Source organism: Pelobates fuscus, chromosome 4 (genome assembly GCF_036172605.1).
Source record: "Pelobates fuscus isolate aPelFus1 chromosome 4, aPelFus1.pri, whole genome shotgun sequence".
NCBI classification, from domain to species: domain Eukaryota; kingdom Metazoa; phylum Chordata; class Amphibia; order Anura; family Pelobatidae; genus Pelobates; species Pelobates fuscus.
In genome coordinates this window covers 160,152,357-160,172,753 of record NC_086320.1, presented here as the reverse complement: position 1 = coordinate 160,172,753, position 20,397 = coordinate 160,152,357, and the positions used below count along the sequence as shown (strand labels likewise).

At 38.1% G+C, this 20,397-nt stretch overlaps 1 protein-coding gene across 3 annotated transcripts in view; it reads left to right on the top strand.

Moving 5' to 3' along the window:
- PHACTR1 (phosphatase and actin regulator 1) overlaps nt 1–20,397 on the top strand; it is a 382,609-nt gene that overhangs the window by 311,502 nt on the left and 50,710 nt on the right. For 2 of the 3 annotated variants that reach the window (XM_063451716.1, XM_063451714.1), the window contains 2 exons: nt 9,724–9,885; nt 19,620–19,817. In XM_063451716.1, the coding sequence (XP_063307786.1) occupies nt 9,724–9,885; nt 19,620–19,817 (360 nt within the window). The remainder of the gene's footprint in view (nt 1–9,723; nt 9,886–19,619; nt 19,818–20,397) is intronic. The other variant, XM_063451717.1, reaches the window with a different exon arrangement.

Below are 20,397 nucleotides of genomic sequence, written 5' to 3'. Positions count from 1 at the left end.
TCAATCACAATTTTTCCCCACCATAACCTATTTGGATTCTATTTATATATATATATATTTCCTCATTTACTCAAATATTGATTTAATAGGGTCTGACCTCCCGTCCTATGCATTTGAATTATATTCTCCAATTAACCATGTGGACAGGCCTCTACAATGTATGTATTAAGTATTGCAGGCAGCTATTGCAATGTGACCATGGGGTTAGGGGTATCTAGTAATAACACCCCCTCCCCGCAGCTATTTCAATTTTACATTATTTTTATCACTCCGTATCTCAATACTTCATATCTTCTCCTGAACTCTCCTCTTGTCTGCTTAATCATGTTTCTTAAGCAGCTTGGGAATATATATTTATATCACTTAGGATGAATCATTATGAAAATCAGGTCAAAATCAGTGCTCTTATGTATGTTGAATGTGCCTACACTTTGAAATTAGTAAAAAAAAAAAAAAAAACAACATATTTTTATCTTCAATTTTCTTTTAAATGTGCATGCTCAGTTTCTTAAATCTGCCTCTCTTCCTTTGACGAATATGTAATAATTTCATTAAGTCATCCATGACAAAGGATCTTCACAAAATATGTTAGATGTGTAGCATTTTTTCTTTTCTTGATGATCTGTTATGGCTATTATACTCAAAAGCCTTGCATTGTTTTAACTTGAATTGTAACGGCGCCATAAATTTCATAGTGTTAAATTACTATTATTCACACATATTTGAATCCAGATGCAAAGACTAACAGCACCAGCCATATCTCATAGCAAACTGCTCCATGCGGAAAAGGATCTGAATTAAACAATATCCACTAACTCTGTGTGTTTTGTATTATTTAAATTAAAAATAAATGTGGTATTCTTGGAGATTTATGGACACCCCTGGATATGTGTCAGTTATAAAAACAATAATTTATTGTAATTTAAAATAATTAAATAAAATTATTAGAGGAAATTAGTATGAACACAACATGATGAAATCATGGCTTTATCATATATTTCTAGTATGCAATGTGTCATAAAAACTGGGTCAATGTAATAGATAATTATCTATACAATTACAAAATGAGTGTTGACACCAGCTTAGCATGTCCCTTTTGTTTTTTAACCTAAGAAAATAACATAGAAGAATAGAAACATAGAATGTGACGGCAAATAAGAACCATTCAGCCCATCTAGTCTGCCCAATTGTTTAAATACTTTCATTAGTCCCTGGCCTTATCTTATAGTTAGGATAGCCTTATGCCTATCCCACACTTGCTTAAACTCCTTTACTGTGTTAACCTCTACCACTTCAGTTGGAAGGCTATTCCATGCATCCACTACCCTCTCAGTAAAGTAATACTTCCTGATGTTATTTTTAAACCTTTGCCCCTCTAATTTAAGACTATGTCCTCTTGTTGTGGTAGTTTTTCTTCTTTTAAATATGGTCCTCCTTCTTTACTGTGTTGATTCCCTTTATGTATTTAAATGTTTCTATTATATCCCCCCTGTCTCGTACAGTGGCGTACGCACAATCCATGGGGCCCCGGTGCAAAACTGACCCATTAGGGCCCCCCCACCACCACCCAATACGGATACACAGAGATACACACATACATACATACAGACACATACATACACATAGACACAGACAGACAGACACACACATACATACAGACACATACATAGTCACACAGAGAGACACATACATACAGACACATACATAGGCACACACAGAGACACATACATACATAGACACACACATACAGACACATACATAGACACACATGCACAATATTTTAGTCACCGTCCTATTACCTACCTTTTAGGTGCATGAGGGTGAATTTCCTGGGGTCCAGTGGCTCAGGTTGATGGGAGTCAGAGTTCCCACTCTGACTCCCTCTCCTTCCTCCCCCGCGGACTCCAGGTGGTTGCTGGGAGGAGTGACCGCGGCAGTGACTTCCTCCCAGCGTCTGACATCATCAGAGTAGGCTCGGTCGCGCTGTTACCGTTCCCACTCTGATGATGATATTAATTTCCATTGGGTGGCCCTAACAGCATGGGCCAGCTGATGGGCCCGTTCACCTGCGGCCCCGACAATTATACTGCACAGCCAGGGCCACAACCCATGGTGGCGGGCACCTGGTCGCAGGGGTCCGCAGGGTGGCCGGGCCCCCTGGAATGACAGGCTGCGACCGCGGTATGTACGTCGCTGGTCTCGTCTTTCCTGTAAGCTATACATGTTAAGCTCTTTTAACCTTTCCTTGTAAGTTTTATCCTGCAATCCATGAACCAGTTTAGTAGCCCTACTCAGAACTCTCTCTAAAAGTATCAATATCCTTCTGGATATACGGTCTTCAGTAATGCGTACAATACTCCAAGTGAGGTCTCACCAGTGTTCTGTACAATGGCATGAGCACTTCCCTCTTTCTACTGCTAATACCTCTCCATATACAACCAAGCATTCTGCTAGCATTTCCTCTATGCTCTATTACATTGTCTGCCTACCTTTAAGTCATCAGACATAATCACCCCTAAATACCTTTCCTGTTGAGGTTAGGGCTCTATCAAATATTCTTATTTATACACTTATCCCCATTAATGACAGTTGCCACAACTCTGACCATAAATTATTTGCAATTTGGCTTATCCCTCCTGGAACATCAACCCTGTTACATATCTTACTATCATCATCACTAATAAAAATATTAAAGAGAATGGGTCCAAGTACAGATCCCTGAGGTACCCCACTGGTGACAAGCTCATGCTTTGAATATACTCCATTGACTACAACCCTCTGTTGCCTGTCACTCAGCCACTGCCTTACCCATTTTTTTAATCTAACTAATCCTGGTTTTACTTTTCTTTTCTCATTTTTGTATCTAAAAAATGTTTTGTCCCCTTTTTTTACTGACTGTGTTATTTTCTCTTCGTGTGTGATTTGGAAGCTCTTATAATTTGCTTATCCTCTTTCTGCCTAATCTTAGAGATCATTCTCTGTTCCTCACACTCATACAGAGTTATTCATAATGAGCAGTTCTAAAAGGAGATGGTTTAGATTGACTTCTTTCTAAAGAATGAATAAGGTTTTCATTAGACTTACTGTCCTCTCATGGATCCATGCTCCAACCAAAAAAAAGTGAACAGCGTCTGTGTCTGCATGTTGCAAAGCAACTTAAAATATATCCATTGTTACTGTCAGTGGATGAACGCCTAGTAATTCTCACACAACAAATCAAAAAATTCCATCTGTGAAGCTGCACTTTGATGCTGTCATAGTAAATCTTTTTCTAGGGAAGATAAAATGCTATTTAGAATTTTGACACACACAGCTGCAAACTCAACAATAGAACTGAATGCTGTTATCCTATCATTTATTACTAGTTAAACAGAAAAATGCTTGTCTACAAAAAACAAGACACAAGAAGAGAACAGATAGATATGCACACAGTTACAAAGCATAAGATATAGAGAGAAATTCAAAATACATACACATACAAAAAATGCAAAGACAGAACCCACTCAAGGCACCAACAATATACAAAAAAACATGTCAGTGGAAAATGTTGAAAAAAGTTTAGAGGATGCAGTCAATAATTTTCTCCTTGAGCCAGGTGATATTGCTTTTTTTTGTGGTAGTTGGATGATTCAGGTGGAAAAACAGAGAGAGAGAGGAACCAGTGGTGTAGTATTTTCGAAGTATAGGGAAAATATGAATGTGTGAATTTGACACTCACATGCATTGGAGCTTGTGACCAGCTCTACTTATAATAGGATGCAGTGGTACAGTCCCCACTTAAGGATATATCTAATTCAGAGGTGAGTTGATTGGTGCTCAAATGTTGGTGAGAAGTGATATATGACGGAGAAGAAAAAGTACAATATAGTTATATTGTAACTGAGAGTAATAAAATAGTCAGTAATAAAAAGGTAATACACTCACAATAAAGGACCTGCAAAGAGTTACAGTAGCTGCAAAAACTTGGGGTTAATAGCAGCATTTTCATATTCCTCATCAAATGCCCTCTTTTCAATTTTTTCTCCATTTCACTTGCCAAGTTGCCTTCCAAATAGGACTGCCAACACTATCAATCTTACTTACTCCTCTCTATGCCATTTTCCCGTACCTTCTACATTCCCTACTTATTTCACCCTTTACCTAAATGAATTTCCTTTTTCCATTCCTCTTATCATTTGCTCCTCCACCAAAAAGTCACTTGACATTCACATATGCAGTGTGTTATTTTCCTGCCTGGAATGCACTATAAATTCCACCACCACCACCACCATAACTCTTAAATGGCTATGTTGGGCTAGCTGGATATTTTTTGTAAATATTTTTTTATTAAATGTCTTCAATATGCATACAGAAATAGTATACAAAGTTGCATTTGTATATATAGTGTACAGTATAATATAGTGTTTCAGGTACATGCTATCCTCTAATTCCTAGTTCTAATATATAGGGATAAGAATATTATCAATCAAGAACATTAGCGAGGAAGAAGTTGAAAGGGGAGGAGAGTGTAAAAATGTGGAAAGGGAGTACAGCTTAATCAGCTTGGGTTTTGAAAAGGGTGCCAGATTGGTGGAAATTTGGATGTCCGCCATCATAAGTGCGGCAGCTTGGGTTCCAGTAAGCCAGGTCGTTTATGACAGGGTTCTCAGTGTCTTTGTGACCCACCGAGTCCCCAATGTACTGTTATTGGAGATCAGCTGAAAATTCTGATGTCAGCTACTGTGCCCAAATTTTGCATCTTATCATGGGAAGAGTACCATAGCTCCTGCAGTGTTCTCAGCTCCTCAATCCTAGTATGCCAAAAGGGATAGAGGTGGTCTGGTGTCTCGCCGGACAGGTTGTTTGGACAGGTTGAGTTTAAGGAAGTGAGCAGCCATCCAGTTGGAAATCGAAGAGAGGCAGTCACGAGTCAAGATGGGCGGAGAGAGATCAGGAGAGGACAGGTAGATTTGCGTGTCATCCGCATAGAAATGATAACGGAAGCCAAAGGAGCTGATGAGTTTACCAAGGGAGGCAGTATAGATAGAGACCAGTAAGGGACCAAGGACAGAACCTTGGGGGACGCTGACAGAGAGTGGTTGGGGGAAAGAGGCAGAGTCAGAGAAAGAAACACTGAAAGAGCACTAGGAGAGAGCAGTATCCCTTAGACAAAAATTACGGGGAATGTGAGAAAGCTGTTGATGATCAACAGTGTCAAAGGCAGCAGAAAGATCGAGGAGAATTAGGATAGAGTAATGGCCACTAGATTTAGCAGCAATTAAATTGTTGGATACTTTGGTCACAGCCATTTCGACAGAATGACCGTGTGGAATCCAGACTGAAAGGGGTCAAGCAGAGAGTTGGATTCGAGAAAGTCAGTCAGTCTGGTGTACACAACACTCTCGAGGATCTTGGAGGCAAATAGCAGTAGCGAGATAGGGCAGTAGTTGGATGGGGAGTTGGGGTCAAGGCTGGGCTTTTTCAGAATCGGGGTTACAATTGCATGTTTGAAGGGTGAGGGAAATGTGCCAGAGGAAAGGGAGAGATTGAAAATTTTAGTGAGAGGGAGACAAAGTGCGGATGAGATACGAGGGAATAGGATCGAGGGAACAGGTGGTGGGGCAGGAGGACTGGAGCAGAGCAGAAACCTCTTCTGCTGTAGCAGGTGCGAATGAGTGTAGAATGGTGGAGGGAGTGGGGTTGGGTGATGTATTGGAAATGTTGTGCTGCTGGGCTTCAGTCTCCCCAATGGTTAGTTCAAATTTATTTGTGTGTCTTGAAAATGTACCATAAAGTTGGTATTTGATTAGTCAAAGAGTTTGGTAAGCAGTATAAACTTGTCTTCTGCAACCACATGGTGGTCCTGTGGCAGGTCAGAAGAAAAGGGGCGAGATGCATGATGAACGGCCCATTTTTGGTGGCCTGTGAGTACCATATCATCATCATGGCATTCATAAAAGACTGTGAGAAGAACATTTGTCTGCAGATGAGGGGTTCAACGGCAGAAAGTGGCCTACCCATTTGGTGCAACTTGATTGATTTCCAGGTTTCTATACCCCACCTTTAGCCCACTCAGCTACATGGAGTAAATGACTGGAAGGAGAGCCTGAAGTCAGGGACAGCCAAACCTCCTTTTGGAGAACACAAGAATGTCTGGACTCTTTCAGATAAATTTGATTAGTAGGATGCGCAGGTGTGTTAATTGGAAGGGTTTAGAAAAGATACAGGATTCTTGGCAAAATATGAATTTTTGTAACCGCCACTTGCTCCAGCCAGGAGATTTGCGGTAAAACCCACTCAGCCTTGTTGTTTTTGATGATATTTAGCAAGGGTATGAAATTTGTTTGATACAGGCATGTCAGGTCTTCAGTAAGTCTTTAGTCATGGTAAGCCAGATTCCCTGCTATTTAATTACCAAATCACTCAATTGGAATGGGAAACTCTGACGGGTTGAACCTCCATGGTAGGTTAACATTCATGATAATGGATTTAGAATTTTAGTTAGTGGATTTGTTTTTAGGATTAACAATTCACCATATGACTTAAATTCTGAAACTATGACTGGCAGGGAAGTTTCATTGTTGGACACAAAAAAAGCATATCGTCAGCATTTGATTTCACCTTATGGTGATCCTGTGCCACCTCCACCCCTCTGATTCCCGGGTTCACCCACACAACCTGCAAGAATGGTATAAGTGCAAGGATGAAGAGCAGTGGTGATAGGGGGCATCCCTAGTTCCATTATATGTAGGGAAGGGATCCATGTAAACCCCGTTGATGCAAACTCTGGCAGTAGGTGAGGAGCATAGGGCTTGTATCCAATGCTGTATGAGTTGTCCTCAACAGGGCAAATAAGGAGTATCAAATGACTCTATTGAAATCCTTATCTGTGTCCTTGGAGAGGAGAAGATCCAATGAAGAGTGCTGTTCCTGTTGCAACAGAGAAAGGGCTTGTATTGGGCCTTGTATGTGCCTCTCTATTCATGATATTCCCCACTGGGTCCATAGAGACCAGTTGGGGAAGGAGGGGCTTTAGTCTAGTTGCCAGTATTATCAGTAACTGTTTGGTATTATTCTGTTTGTGTTGGTGTGGCAGTTTAGCAGTGTAGCAGTGAGTATGGTGTGAGATCCATCCCGATCCATCAGAGTGGACATGGCCTGGAATGGGATTATTCTGTGATTTAGTATGACCATTCCCCTTGACTTTCCTTGGGGATTGTGACTAAAGAATCATTGCATGTATACATTTTCTGAAAGTGGGGTAACCAGAAATTGGAAAAAGGAAGGAGGTCCGCAGGGGTCTCCAGAAATTGATGAAGAGGGGAGGTGAGTTGCACCTTCTTGAGATACGAAATCTTCCCAGAGTTGGAGGATCTTATTGATATCCCCATATTGCTGAGGCAGACAGGAAAAACTGTTTTGTCATGTGGCTCTGGTGGAGAAAGATGTCAAGCAGCCATTTTCTTCTGCTGCCAAACCACGCCCCAGCTGTATATTTTATTAATTATACAGACCTATTCATAATATGAAATTACATGGACAGACATCGATCGCTTGACTACTTGTAATTAGTTTTAAAGTGTATGTACTCATATGCATGTATAATTTACGGTTGTACTGATTTCTGTTTCTATATAAGCTCACACAGCATGGTGTTGGCATTGTGTGGGTGTCTGTTTAGAGTTAGGTTATCCTCATTTACCCTCCTAGTCAATGTCAGTATAGATCTAAAATAGTTCTTATGTCAGTATAATAATTTACATACATTTTCACTCTCTATTGAAAGTAACCTTCATTACCTTTATGAAAATCACTGTTTCATAAACAAAAATCTAATGTTTATGTCAGAGAGAGATCAAGATATACAGTGGGACATAAATATATATGGAAATGTAATTTCTGGAGCAAGAACAGAGATCTGCGCCTTGAATAAACAAAAGTGTGCTCGATTGGTGACCTATGTGGCTAAGTGAATTATGTGGTATCTCATAAGTTGGTGCTCTGCATCATACAGTTACCTTGACAGAGCATGCCGTAAATTGTATTTATTGAAAAAAAAATTAAAGATCGGGTTGCTCACTTGCTCTAAAGGAAAAAATGCAGGTATGAGGAAAAAAGGGGAAATGTTGAGTTTACGGAAGAATCAGTTTAGAGGACTATTACAGGGAGAAAAAATTATTAGATTTCTGGGATACCATGAAAACAATTATAGTAGTCGAGGTCGAAGAAGAGAAGAAAATGTAATTTCCTCTTTAAATGTGTCTATGTATATTTTCATATGTATGTATAGAGGCAGATCGCGTTTTCAAACTTTGTACTGCACAATTTGTCATTTCACACCATGCAATAAAAATTATAGTGTACATGTGACTCACTGTGCAATGTAGCGACTACAGATCATGGGCCCTGCTAGGACAACCACTTCCAGGCTTTCATGAAATAAAAGCAAGTTACATTCCTATATAGAGGCTGTTTTTTTTAATCTGTCAGTATTAATTCAGACTCTAATGATATACCAGGGGAGGGAGAGAAAGTGTGATTTTTTTTTCCTTCTGCCCTATCAATAATGGGAGAGGCGCTGAATGAAGAACAACAGTCACAATTGGCAGCTACTGCCTTAACCTAGTCCCAACACTAGCTCTAATTTTAGCCTTAACTCGTTTTATATCATGCAATATAAAAGATGCATAGCACTGAAGTGTGTATAAGGGAACAATAATAACATCTCATGGTTCTGGAGAAAGAACCCTGCAAACCATGATGGAATTATTTTCTCGTAATGTACTTTTTTGCCTGTACTTATACTTTACTGCACCTATGTGTAAGTGATGTATCTTAAAACTTAGAAGTATCTTTGTGATATGATTATTCCAAGTCTAAAACCTAGATTTGCTAGGAAATGTTGGATAACATGAAAAATTAACAGCACAACTAAATATTTTTTTTGTGGAGATAAACACTTTAACTAAATATTGCAAACTTTTGAAAGATTATGGACATGATAAAGGCTATAACACTTAGAAATAATTAGGGTTTCCATTCCTGAAAACAATTAATGGCACAATAATTATGTAACATTTTTGAATATACTGTGTGTGAGCTATTTTTAAAGTGGGACTGTCACTTCTCTGGAAATGAAATAAACAAAGCAGTGAAAATCAGCTATAGCTTGTGTTAAAAAAAAAATCTGTTGTGTGATGCTCTGTCTTTTTACCAGAGTGTATTATAAATTTAGCAGTTGACATCACTATTCTGTTTAGCCCAGGCACAGACAGGACACCCATTGCTTTAGAGTAGTAGAGATCACAAGTTTCCCTTCTGTACGCTGATTGACAGGTATAAAGTGCAGCGTTTATAACAGTGATTGACAGGAAGCCAAATGGAGGCCCACCGTTCCAGAACAGAAATAAATACAGCAGCCTTAATTTCTATATTGATTTATTTTTTCAGACTTTGCAAACTTATATTTGTTAAATATAGGGAAAAGAAAACATTTCAAATCCTGGTAGGTGACGGTTCTCCTTTAAACCTTTTGAGATCACTCTAAATGAGATATGTTTGATCTTGTTCTTAGATAGATGTAACTGCTGGCAGCCCAGATAATTTATGTTGTACTAAAGAGAAGAGAATAAACACTGTCTAACAAGTTATCAGAAATTAATGGTCCTGTAAGTAGCATGTTAATTGCAGTGTTGCTTGATCACAAAACTAGCATAGTAACTCGTTTCTCCATTCTTTTAATAGATGGTGATCTACAGAATGAAGAAGGGATGATGGAAAATGGTCAACCTGTTGGCACTGGTTCATCATCACTTCCAATCATAACAGAGATGGAACCGACTTCAGTGTCAGGAGAGACTTGTGCATATGAAGTGCTTCCGACCTCTGAACTCATGGATGGGACAGGTAAACATACTGGCCTGTACAACCATATGGGCAAATTAACTTTATAATCAGCAAAAAAAAAAAAAAGAAAGAAAAAAAGTTAAAGAGTAGAGATCTTTGTCTTGTGTTCTGTAAACTTGTTTAATTGTTGTGTCCTTTGTGTGCTTGCTATTTCTTTATGTTTCTAGAAATAGCAAAAATATATTTGTAAGAAAAGGTACAGCTTCTGATGGGTGACCGAGTTCTCATGCTCACACTTTGCTAAGACCTGCTTTGAGTGTATAACTTGATGGCCTTTAATTTCCTAGCCAATGGCATGGGTGTCCATGTTTCAGATTTGTATTATATTGTATATTGTATTACCCTGGTCTGATAGTCACTCATGATGTCATAGGATTTTGAATTTACAAGTACAAGGTCTCAAAAAATATTCTATACTAAGGAAAGGTATCAAAAAATATTGTACAACTCAATGTATAGTAGTCGGTAGGTGCAGGATCCAAGCAAGTCCATACAAGGGTTTGCCAACCATATATAATATACTTAAAATTCTCACACAAAAAAAGCAATACCATGGAATGCATGCAAGCAGTAATAGGAGTTGTAGCTAACACATCTCTAAACTGGGTATCAAAAGAGAGGGGGGGAAACAAAAAACAAAACAAAATGAAACTGAGAACTGAACGCATTTTTACGTCACTACTGGATGCTTTACATAGAACAGAAGTACAAAAACAAAAAATAGACATATGCAAAAAAAAAAACAGTTCTTATACTAAGCTGGGAGTTAAAGAACTCTATAGGCACCTACACCACTTCATCTCAATTAAGTGGTCTGGGTACCGTGTCCTCTCTTCCCCTCCCCCCTGCTTTACCTCTGCAACTGAGGAAGCTGTGCAAAAGGCAGTGTTCGAGTCCTGCAAGAACGCATGGGAACTTTTTTTTCAGCAGGAACGCCTTTCCCATTGCTCCTGCAGGCACTCAAATGCCCCCCGTGCTTCCCCTGTCATGGGGGGGCCCAAGAGGTGGCCTGATGGACCCCTCCCCCCTCCCGGCGGGCGGCTGTCTCCCAGTCAGACGCGGCGAGGGAGCTGTGTTCTCTCTCGGCATCAGTAGACAGCCTGCGCGGTGAGAGGGAGCAGAGAGAACACAGCTCATGCTGTGCTTCCTGAGGATAGTTCCCTGAAGTCTCTAGATGTGCAACACCAGGGAATTAGATCAGGATGGCAGGACAGGACAACAAAATTGGGATTGTTTCACTGAGATCGGGACTATTGGAGGACCTGTAATTGACAGCAATCTGTAGTGCTTTAGGGGTCTGGAGTGTTCACTTTAAAACCATGGCAGCATTTGTATACGTTTTTTTCATTACAAATGTCAGGGCATTAGAGATTCTTTGCGCGTGTGTGTGTGTTTGTGTGTGTGTGTGCATGCGTGCGTGCATGTGTGCGTGTGTGTGTGGTGTTTAATTTTTCTTCATTCTCAGGTTAAAAGATAGTTACAAAATTCCCTTAAGTATGGACCTAAGAAACTGATCTATTGAATAAAGATTGTCTCTTGAGATTGCTTTAAAATGTTGTTGGTTTTTCACCCAAGTTAGGACTGAAAGGACTTGAGAAAACACTCCACAATCATATTTATTTAAAGTATGGTTTATGGCGCACAGCATTCCTAAATATGACAGTATTAAAGGAATATTAATCGGTTCCTGCAACTTTGCTGATCAATGGGGACATCTGGTGGATAAATCAACATAGTTATTTTGTTGCCCAGCTCCATTAATAGATCATCACAACAAAGTTGTTTCCCTTTTTTATATAACTCATGGTGAATGCATTAGACTAACCCAGTGGTTCCCAAACATTTTAGGTTCAAGGCGCCCTTAATATTTCAATATTTTTCAAAGGCACCCCAAGTCAATTTTCTACATTGAATATATGTACAACGCTGCGGCTTGTGTAAGGGGTACAGTGTGTGTGTGTGTGTTGGGGGGGTCAGGTTGTGTGAGAGGTACAGGGGGAGGTGTAGTGTGTGGAGGGAGGTCCTATGTGCGTGTGAAGGGTACAGTGTGTGTGTGTATGGGGGGGGGGGGCAATGTGTGTATGGGGGAAGTTGTTGTGTGGTGTGGGGGTAGGATGGCAAATTAATAAAATATATACTTTGTTTTTGTTTTTTAAATTAAAAATGATATCCCTCCTTCCTGCTTTCCTTTGCCTGGGAGGGGGGATATTTCCTGTAATCCCTGGTGGTCTGGTGGGGAAGCCCTGGTGGTCCCAGTGGAGAGAGTGAACTCTAGCAGCCTCAGGGGTAACTGCGGTAACGCTCCGAGCTCGCGAGAGGAGAACCCGGCGGAGCCACAGGTTAGAGCTGCCCCGGGTCCTCCCTCCTCTGCCGGCTGTCAACTGCTAGCTAGAGATCTCTAGTCTCCCCTCCGGTCCTGCAGAGCACTATGATGATAGCACTGGGAAAATAACTTGCGGCTTCCCTGTGTGCCCATTGCAGCGCCCCAAGGTGCTGTGGCACACAGTTTGGGAACCACTGGGAACAGTATAGTACAGAGACAGTTTACTGCTAAAGCGATTCCTGTGGGATAACTGCATCCTAGTTTGTCATTGTCATTTTGTTTTGTTTGCTTGTTTTTTTTTATTCTGCAGTCACTTTGAGATGCATGTATTTACTAACAGTAAAACCGAGAGGTTTATTTGTTGTTCAGTTATGATGGAAATCTTGTTATCTTGGTTACTTTGTGGTATGAATAGTTAACCTCCTCTGATACCAGTCATTGTAGTCTCAAGCGCATGCAGAATATAATGCAATAAACAAACAAATTAAAAAAATAATTAAATGAGCAGCAATACGGTTCATTAAATACCTTCTTGGAGAATGGTCAAAGGAGAATAGCTGGATGCATTCAGGTTTCATAGTTTGTAAGACCACAAATACACAACCATATCCTATAAAGGTTGTGTGGAGGGAGAAGGACATCTCTGAGCGTAATGTCCTTAAATGTATGTGCATTATAAGACAAACCCTATGCAAAAAAGTCCACTCCTAATTCCTTTGAATAGTTTGCACGAATGACACAGTCTTGGGGTCCAATCATGGTTTAATGGGGAAGATTGGAGAATCTCTATAATAGCCAGTGATTGTTTTGGTGATTGCCATATGTCCCAGGATTTTTAGAGGCTACTTAAGTTTCATAGGGCGCATATGACAGTGAAATACATAGTAGCCTACAGATTGACACTTTCAGGCACAATTATGTCACTATCTCTCATCTGTAATGAAATGAGCCTGTCACTGACTAACTTGTGATAGATACCAGTCAGTTGCATGTTCTGTACATGAACTACATATGCTACAAAGAGCTTGTGTCCATACAAACTGAGTAATGCTGCCATGGTCCATTGCTGTCAGATTCCTTGCCAGTCTGCAGTATCTGAGGCATATTTTGTTCATTTGGAAATGAAGTGAGAGATGGGAAATGTAAAGTACATAGTGTGTTATTATTACCTTTGTTTATAAACTGCCAACAAAGTCCTCGGAATGGAATACAGTTTTTAAGTATATGAGAAATGTGGACAGTCTACTCTCACGAGAAGTGCGGACTGGCCAAGTTGGGGCATAATTAGTACAAAAGCAGACATGCAAGCAAGAGTGTTATTGTAAATTAGGGTTGGGAGTATAAATTGGATTTGTGATTAGATGGGGAGACAGGAAAGGACTTTTTCAGAGTGGCGAAGAAGGTGAATAATATAAAATGAATATGAGCCGTGTGAGTGGAGTCAAACAATTTCGATTATGGCTGATAAGGAGATGACATTAGTAAAGACCGGAGATGATGAGGTACATTTCTTGTATAGTGAGTGAGAAATTGACGGCTGTGCACAATATGTCTGGGCCAGGTAACAGACGGAATATACTGTGAACGAGTCAAATGCAAAAAGGCCCTCTTTGTCAGTTCCTAGCACAAAATAAAGTTAGCATTGAATCACTAAAAAAAAATCGCAAGTATGGAAATATCCCGTATAAAGTGTTAGTATAATGTATATATAAGGTGGTAATATAAAATACATAGATCCGTAGTATAAGGATCCTCCAGTAGGTGGCGTTCAATTAATATACATAGAATGAGAAAATGAAATGGCAGATAGTGCAGATCATTTTTTAAATAAATGAATTAAACATTTTCTATGTTGTACCACCGATTATAAACACACTTTGTATTCAATATTTGTGTGTTGGAAAATAAATTATTTTTGCTTCTGTAAGAAGCCAAGGTTATATATATTTACAATGCAAGTTTATTATTCAAATTAAGCAGTAATGACAAGTTTCAAAAAACATATGATATAACCAGAATAAAAATCAGGAAAATTCAATAAAATCAAATGAAATAAAATACTTTCTCTTACGAGAACAGATGGTGAGTAACCACAGCATATTCCAGTACTCAAAAACAGGCTCAATATAGTGAGTGCCGGGTGTCCTCTGTATGTGGAACAAACTCTTTGCAAGGCTTCCTTGACAGGGTTCCCAGCATCCGCCATGCGGTTCAGATTGGTAAGCCCTGCTCCCTGTGAATGATGTCTACGCGTTTCGCCATAAAGTGACGGCTTCCTCAGGACATGTTGTTAGCTCCATCTTGAAAGAGGGCATTTAAGGGCAAATACTGGAGTCCTCATTGGTGGTTCCTGGATTCCTTGGTTTGCATATTTCATGGTTGAATTTCTACTTATATTGCCTAATATTTTCGTTTCCCATATATAGAAGTCTGAAAAATATAGTCCATTGATATGATTCATTGATATTATATTAACTTGTAATGACACAAAAAATTTCATATGCAAAAAAAATAAAAGTGGCATTTCCAAGAAAATAATTAATAAATATAGAGATTAAAGGAACACTATAGTCACCTAAATTTCTTTATCTAAATAAAGCAGTTTTAGTGTATAGATCATTCCCCTGCAATTTCACTGCTCAATTCACTGTCATTTAGGAGTTAAATCACTTTGTTTCTGTTTATGCAGCCCTAGCCACACCTCCCCTGGCTATGATTGACAGAGCCTGCATGAAAAAAAAGTGGTTTCACTTTCAAACAGATGTAATTTACCTTAAACAGTTGTATCTCAATCTCTAAATTGAACTTTAATCACATACAGGAGGCTCTTGCAGGGTCTAGCAAGCTACTAACATAGCAGGGGATAAGAAAATCTTAATTAAACAGAATTTCCAATTAAAGAAAGCCTAAATAGGGCTCTCTTTACAGGAAGTGTTTATGGAAGGCTGTGCAAGTCACATGCAGGGAGGTGTGACTAGGGTTCATAAACAAAGGGATTTAACTCCTGAATGGCAAAGTATTGAGCAGTGAGGCTGCAGGGGCATGTTCTATACACCAAAACTGCTTCATTAAGCTAAAGTTGTTTAGGTGACTATAGTGTCCCTTTAAAAGCAAAAGTTTTACATGCAAGATAATAAGACTGATCCAGTCTAAAATGGTGTTATATAGACACCATATTTTAGAAAAGATGAGTATGTTTAAATGTGCATTTAGAAACAGCATTTAAGCATTCCTTAAAGAGATTATATATACATAATAGGGTACAATGTAATATAATGAGAAATATATATATACATATAAAGTATAAATAATAAAGCACATAACTTCTTGAAATATAAGGGTATAAGAGACTTATGGCTTCCCATTCCTATACAGATTGGAAAGAAAACAGGGAGTGTTAGACTTTCATAAATCAGGTGTAGAAACAGATACATAAAGATAGAGGTATAAGCAACCTGCGCAAATCATGGCAAGGTGTGTGGATTAAAGGAGTTCCAGAGAAAATATTTTGCACGCTGAATAAAATTATTTATTTTTAAATAAAAAAATGTAATTGTCCATATAGAAAAAGAGGAATATAGAGAATAATAATATTATTTATTTAAAAGATGGCAGATCTCAAAGTCGTTGTTGAGTCCATGAGGGACCATAATGTGGAGATTGAAGATCCACCTCATTTCTGCCTGTCCTATTTACTTGTTAAAATCTCCACCTCTCCATTCACCTTTCACCTGTTGTATCCAAATAAAATCTAATTTTGTGGGGTCCGCCTCATGGTGATCTATAAAATGAAGTGACACCTGATGAAGTGCATATTTCCTTTTAATGTTGTATACATCCTCACACACTCTGGTACGTAGAGGTCTTGTAGTGTGGCCTATGTAATTAAGTCCGCATGGGCATGTGAGCATGTACACATTGTGGGAACTACAAGTGTTTCCTTCTTTAATTTTGTATAAAGTGCCATTTGCTGTAAACTCTTTAAATTGCTTATTTTTACCTCCTGTCTTAGTGCAGGCATTACAGCAACCACACTTATTGAACCCTTCCTGCATACTTAAAAAAAATGTGTTTTCCTCTCTTGGATTTTCTAGAACATTTTTGGTTAAAATCCTTTTTAGATTGGGTACCCCCCTGTGGACTTTTTTTGGTTTAAGTGTTAAAATCGTGTTTAAAATTGTTTATGATGTTACGTATTTTGCTGTTGTGCCCACCTGAGAATTGGCATAGGAAAAGGATATTCTTTTCTCTATTTATTTCCTTTTTTTATATTTTAATGTTTGGACCCTCTCTATTTTATCAGTGCTCTCAATTGCTCCTTGAAGGATTGCTTCTTTATAGCCTTTGTCTCAAAAATCCTGAATTATTTTGTTACTCTGTTCTTTAAAAATACTTTCTTCAGTGCAATTTCTTTTGAGTCTAATCAGCTGGCTCCTAGGGACGTTATTAAGCCATGGACTAAAATGGCAGCTACTGTTTTGGATGTAGCTGTTAACATCCACGGGTTTGAAGTAGGCTTTAGTCTTTATTTTATTTTCATATATATATATATATATATAGATAGATAGATAGATAGATCTAGAAAATGTATGTCCTTGTTTCTGTACATTGAGGTTAAATGTATTCCCCAATTATTTGAATTTAAATTTTCCATAAAAAGTTTCAAAAGGTCCTCACCCCCATTCCATATCATGATTAAATCGTCTATGTATCTTTTGTATAGCACCAAGTTTGACTCCCAGCCACTTTCCAACCCCAAATGGGTCGATTCCCAATGGGCCATAAAAAGGTTGGCGTAGCTGGGAGCAAACTTGGTGCCTATAGCATTGAATTGGGAAAGGGTAGTAACATTAGGTTAAGAGTAGTAACATTGTGTTAAAAACAAAATCATTAGCATTGTCCTGCAACTGAGTACCAAGATTTCAGGAAGTGTATGAGGCGTAGAAGGGAGGTGCAAATAGACAAAGCTGAAAAAACAAAGGGGTGTCAGAGTTTGGCTGAAAATAAGGAATTAGCTGTAGAGAAATAAGAAGGACAATTTCTAATTTCTCTACAGCAAGGAAGCACAAATGTGTAGTGTGTTTATATAAAAATATTTTACCAGGAAAGATACATTGAGATATGTGTATGTTCTTTTCTCTGTGCATTGCTACACATCTGTTTCTTGCATATGTGTATTATTTTCTTTGCGTGGATATATGAGTATGCTCTATGAGTATTTTAATGTATGTACATTTTTCTTCTGCTACACGATTTAGCAAAATAGTTGCAGTTCTTTACCACTTATTTTTGGCTACATAATTCTCCTCGAATAAAGGGAGGAATAGAGTAAAAAGTAAGACAGATTGTGTCTTCTCTATCCAAACACCCATTTACTGCCTCCACAAATTAATTCACAGCTGATGCTTTGGCGTCTTCAAAAAAAAAAAAGGCATTCTGCTACTTTTTTTTTCATTGTGAATAATTATAAAGTGTTACACTTTTTCATCTGAGGGAGTTACATTTACTTAGCTTTGAGGGCAAATGTGTTAAAATCTTTAATAGAAAGTACTATTTTTTCTTTTGTGTTTTACTATTTTCTATATAACAACAAGTTAGTACACAGTAAGAGGCTGTATACAACAGACGATAAGTACATTTGCAGGGCTCAAAGTTTCCACTAGCCACTTGGTGAGTCCAAATCTATGTCTAGTCATGGACCAAGGCTTGCAGTGGAGAGTACCTTAAAGGGCTGACGAGTATTGTAAGACTTGAAATTTCATAATTGTGTGTGTGTGTGTATATATATATATATATATATATATATATATATATATATATATATATATATATATATATATATACATATATATATATAAACAATTATGAAATTTCAATATATGTATATATTTATAAATCCAATCGTGTAGTACACACTATGCTAATGTTGCACAATTTAAAAAATGTGTTATTCTTTTTTTTTACATTTATCTCCATACTAAACTGAAGGTGGACTGTTCACCTCAAATGATCTATGATGGATATAGAAGAATTAATAAAGCAGATGTTGCTATTAATTGCGCCTGTAAAGGGATACAAGCAATTACATAATGCAGTTGGATACTAAACCAGATGATATATTTTAAAGTGGATTTCCTGGAGGGACACACATGACTATTCTTAACCCATAAAATGTGCACACCATGCCACAAACCATAGATGCTATTTCCCATCACCCCACAGGATTTAGGGTAAATTGTTTTCCAGAGCCTGTTACATTGCTAAATTTGATTAATAAAAACAAAAAACTATTTTGTGAAACATTACTCATCAAATAATTTTTTATACATTTGGAAAAGAACGTCAGCCTTTTCCTTCACTACAACCACTACACCAACTGTATAATCCCCAGAATTTATATTTTCTCCCTCCCATCTCCAGAAATAACCCTTCTACATAAACAAAGCCACTTCAGAGAATGTAATGCAGAAAGGGCAATAAAACAATGCCATTACACTGCAATAAACATTAGCAATGAGAGAGCTCAATGGTTCTTTAATCCCTCACTCAATGCTCTAATGATAGCCCACACAAGTATGATTCCAAATTACCTGGTGATGGCACAACAAGGTTGTAAGTAAATGATTGTGGGTTCGCAGAACCCTCATTTACCCATAGAGGACTGGTAAATATTTAAGCTTTTCTTTTACTTTTTGTTCAATCGAAAGGGTCATACATTTTCTTGGGGATCCATTGTAGCACATGCATGTATATATGGTATGTATGTATATATTACTCCAGAGGAGGTAGGAAGGAGTTATATGATTGTTAATTGAACCTTCTCTCACCCTTCCTTATATAGGTAGACCTAGGACATTTGCTTTGAAAGAGAGAGCCATCTTCGAGCCCTCCCTATTTATTAAGTTAATTATTTTGTGTGTGTGTGGACTGATGTCCATGGATACAATTTGTGAGAGATGTTTGTTAGACTCGGACTGCAAAGCTGTGTTTGACCAAATAATTTATCATGCTATCTGTGAGAAGGGTGTATGAATACCTTAGCATAGTTATAGAGATGTTCTCTAGAGTTTAAATGTGTTCAAAAAGCTACTGGATTTTAAGTCATTTTGGTTGTTGCACAATCATGCAACAACAGGTGGAGTTCCAACAGCTTGTTTTGTGACATACCCATTGCAATGTATTTGCAATGTAGCTGAAAAATAAAATTGTATGTTTTATTTCATTGATATACACTATTATAACCATTAATAACATTTTAAATAAATAAAGTTAGTATTGTGCTAACTTGATCTCAGTGTAATTATATATGTAACAAGTCAGTTTATTAACCAATCCATGTCTGCAATGTTACCCTGTTTGTTGCTGTCACATGTAACAGTGTTGTGTCTGTGATGTGATTTATGTCCTTTAGTGTCTGAAGATCTTACGTCTGAGCCAGGATGCATGTCCCAGGATCAATCATACAAGCCAACCCTGATACTACCCCCAAAAAAATCTGCAGGCTTCCCTGTAGACCTTGAGGATACTCCCGTGAAACCGCTTACTCACCACAAGCAACCCCCTGCCCTGCCTCCTAAACCTATTTCCAGAATTGCCAATCATATAGCAGGTAAGAGAGCTAATAACCTTTGTGAATTGTTTCTTCCTTAAATTAAAGGATATATTTTGTGCTCCAACATATAAAATAAGAAAAATAGAAGAACCAGGATCAATGGGATAAAAAAAATATAAACTGAAAAAGAGAGCAAAAAGTGAAAAATAGAAAACTCAATTCAGAGAAATGGCATCGGCTAATACAGCTCAGTATTTAACATGTGGTTAATATAATTTAAACTAGCCTAAGCTAAAAGACACCCAAACAGGATACTCATTCTCATCTTGCACATAGCTTGAACTAAACTACATAACTTTCTTGCACCATATGCCTCTTTCACAAACATTACAAACACTAAACTTCACTCTGGAAACACATCAGTTCAGTTAAGCTTGTTTATGTATACCAAAAATGTGCGATTGCTCATGCCACTGTCGAGCTCTTATATATATTGATGTATGCTGTTGTGGCGTTTGTGGATATTTTGTACCTACCTGCACAACAAAAATAAAAATTAAAAAAAACATAAAAAATTCCCATACACATAATAATACACAAGGGATTGTAAAATATATGTGTCTGCCTTCTGTATTTG